This window comes from Nicotiana attenuata, chromosome 6 (assembly GCF_001879085.1).
Source record: "Nicotiana attenuata strain UT chromosome 6, NIATTr2, whole genome shotgun sequence".
NCBI classification, from domain to species: domain Eukaryota; kingdom Viridiplantae; phylum Streptophyta; class Magnoliopsida; order Solanales; family Solanaceae; genus Nicotiana; species Nicotiana attenuata.
The window spans coordinates 39166917-39170343 of NC_031994.1; the positions used below are offsets into that span (position 1 = coordinate 39166917).

The 3427-nt window shown below is 43.1% G+C and overlaps 1 protein-coding gene across 1 annotated transcript; it reads right to left on the bottom strand.

The window, feature by feature from the left end:
- LOC109227785 lies at positions 878–3160 on the bottom strand. The gene is made up of 4 exons (XM_019392983.1): positions 2900–3160; positions 1808–2527; positions 1631–1720; positions 878–1540 (listed from the first exon to the last, which is right to left on the bottom strand). Exons 1-4 carry the CDS (start codon positions 3158–3160, stop codon positions 878–880), a joined length of 1734 nt encoding a protein of 577 aa, XP_019248528.1.

The following is a 3427-nucleotide window of genomic DNA, read 5'->3' on the forward strand; positions in this document are numbered from 1 at the left end:
TGTCGGTGAAAATAGCCATCATGCACCCCTGAAAAGTGGCTGGTGCATTACAAAGACCAAACGACATTCGCTTGAAGGCAAAAGTACCATAAGGACAAGTAAAAGTGGTCTTCTCTTGATCCTATAGGCATATGACAATCTGATTGTATCTCGAATAACCGTCAAGGAAGCAATAATATTGATGCCCGGCTAATCTGTCTAGCATTTGGTCAATGAATGGAAGTGGGAAGTGGTCCTTGCGGGTTGCTTTGTTGAGCTTTTTATAATCAATGCAGACTCTCCACCCCGTCACAGTGCGAGTAGGAATTAGCTCATTCTTCTCATTCTCATTCACAATCATTCCTCCCTTTTTGGGCACACATTGAACTGGGCTTACCCAGTTACTGTCAGAAATAGGAAAAATGATACCTGCATCGAGCAACTTGATTACTTCCTTTTTCACCACCTCTTTCATAATGGGATTTAACCTCCTCTACTACTCCACACTAGGGCGGTGTCCATCCTCCAAGAAAATTTTATGCATGCAAACCGATGGACTAATTCCCTTGATGTCAGCAATAGTCCACCCAATGGCCTTTTTATGCTCGCGGAGTACTCTGAGCAATTTTTCTTCTTGAGTGTTGGTCAAGCTGGACGAAATAATCACGGGCAATGTCTCAGAGTTCCCCAAATAAGCATATCCTTGATGCGCTGGAAGTGGCTTAAATTCTAGCTTCAGAGCTTCATCAATAGATTGCATAGGTGGGGTAAGAGTGACAAGCCTGTCGAAATCCTCATATTTTCCAAACCCATGGACATAACTGCAGGACATATCTAGTACTTGCTCAATTTCTCCCATCATTTCATCTTCACTATCTTGTTCATCCCCAATCAACACTCATTCAACAGGATCTACAGGCCTCATATAGGGCACTAACGATGTGGCATCACTCTCTACCATAGAGATCATGGATAACTCTTCATAGTGGGTTGGCAACCTGAGTGCTTTATAAACATTGAATACCTCCACTCGATCACCTACTCTCATCGTCATCTTTCCTTCGCAAACATCAATAATAGCTCGGCCCGTGGCTAAGAATGGATGCCCCAAAATAAATAGGGCTTTCTGATCGGGCTCATAGTCCAGGATGATGAAATTAGCAGGAAATATGAAAGACCCCACTTGAACCAGCACATCTTCAATCACTCCTTCAAGATGAGCAAGGGAGTGATCATCCAGCTGTAAGATTACCGTTGTTGGATGTGGCTCACCCAACCCCAATTGTTTGAATACAGATAGCGGCATCAAATTGATGCTCGCTCCAAGATCACATAAGGCTCGCCTAACTGCATGTTTACCAATCGAGATTTGGATAGTGAAACTACCTGGGTCCTTCAATTTTTGAGGTAGCATGCTTTGAATTCTTGAGCTACATTCCTCAGTGAGTGCGACGGTTTTGAACTCAGTCAGCCTCCTTTTATTTGCAACTATGTCCTTGATGTACTTTGCATATTTGGGCACTTCTTGTAAGATGTCAACCAATGGAATATTGATTTGCACCTGCTTCGAAATATCAAGAAACTTTTTATATGCGGTGTTGTCTTTTACTTTCAGCAATCTTTAAGGGAACGGAGGTGGTGGACTTGCAACCACTGGTGGGGGTTGCTCAGCCACCGCCTCTCCAGCTGGCTTTTCGGACTCCTTAGATTTTTCTGATGTTGATTCAATAGTGGCTGGCCTCTAATCAAAAGTCACCTGTTTGCTCTTTTTCGACTAAACCTCTTCTAGTTGTCTCCCATTCCTCAACGACACGGCATTAAGGGATGCCTTAGGATTAGCTTCAATGTCACTTGGAAGAGCTCCAACTGATCTAGTATTTTGAGCACTGGCAAGTTGTCCCATTTGGCGCTCCAAATTTCTGAAATCGGTCCTGAGCTGTTGATTGTCAAGCAACAACTGCTTCAACAAATCATTCCCATTCTCTTCTACCTGTTGAGGTGGCTTCTGAGGTTGGTTGATATTTCCTTGGGGTCTATAATGATTCTGATTCGGCTGATTTCCACCCCATGAGAAGTTGGGATGATTCTTCCTATTTGGGTTATAAGTGTTACCATATTTTGCATTCTGATTCACTGGACCCCTGCTCTGTTGTCTCACATAGTATATAGATTCTTGATTCGTGGGGCACATGTCACTCATTTGATTATCACCACATAGTTCGCAGTAAAGAGACATCTGTTGTACATGTTGCATCTGTTGTGTCTGTTGCATTGTCATTCTATTCACCTGGTTTGCCAATTTTGCTATATCAGCTGTCATGGCCAAGAAATCATCAAGCTCAATCAACCCAGCTGCCTTCTGTTTACTTGCCTTGCGTGAATCCCTATCTCCTTGCCAGTTATGATCATTAGCAGTGTAGTTATTCAGCAAGAGTTGGATTTCACTATATGGTTTCGCCATGCAACTACCCTCACAAGCTGAATCAAGATTCATCTTTGAGGCTTCATCTAGCCCGTCAACAAAAGTGTGTCCCAATACCTCATTAGTCTGACAATGGTGCGGACAATCTCTAAGTAGCTTCTTGTATCTTTCCCAGGCTTGACGAAGTGTCTCGCCATCCCGTTGTTCGAACCCAAGAATTTGACTCCTCATTGACTTTGTCTTCTTGGTGGGGAAAAACTTGATTAGGAATTTCCTTGCTAGATCATCCCAAGTGTGGATTGAGTACGCGGGCTCTTTCTGCAACCATTCCTTAGCTTCCCCCAACAGTGAAAAGGGAAAAAGTGTCAGCCTGACATAGTCCTTGGAAACGTTCGGATAATTGTAGGTATCCGTAATTTCCAAGAAATTCTGAATGTGCCTCTGCGGATCTTCATGAGATAGACCCACATACTGCCCTGTGGACTGAATCAGTTGTACCATGTACTGTTTGAGTTCAAAATGCCCTATGATCTCAGGTTTCACAATAGCCTGAGTCATATTTGCAAGACTGGGCCTTGCGGCTTCTATCACCGCACGTTCTGCATTACCTGCCATCTCTATTGGCTGTGGTTGAACTACGATGTCCAACTCTCTTTCTACTCTAGTTCTAGCTTCGACCTCCCTCCTCACTCTGTGAAGTGTCCGTTCAATTTCAGAATCAAGAGGAAGGAGATTTTTAGCGCTCCTACTCCTCCGCATTCAAGAGAAGAGCCTATGTTAACACAAACAAGATAGACTGAAAATTAAAATTTGAACAAATAACTAATACAACCTTAAGTCAGCAAAGTAGCTAATTTTTAAGTCCCCGGCAACGGCGCCAAAAACTTGTTGCCCCCAAACGCACACGCAAGTATACGTGGTCGTACAAGTAATAAAATGATAAGTCGAGTGTCGAACCCACAGAGACTTATATTAACTACTCACTAACTCACCAATATTGTTATTCCGTCAAGATAAATTCGAGTT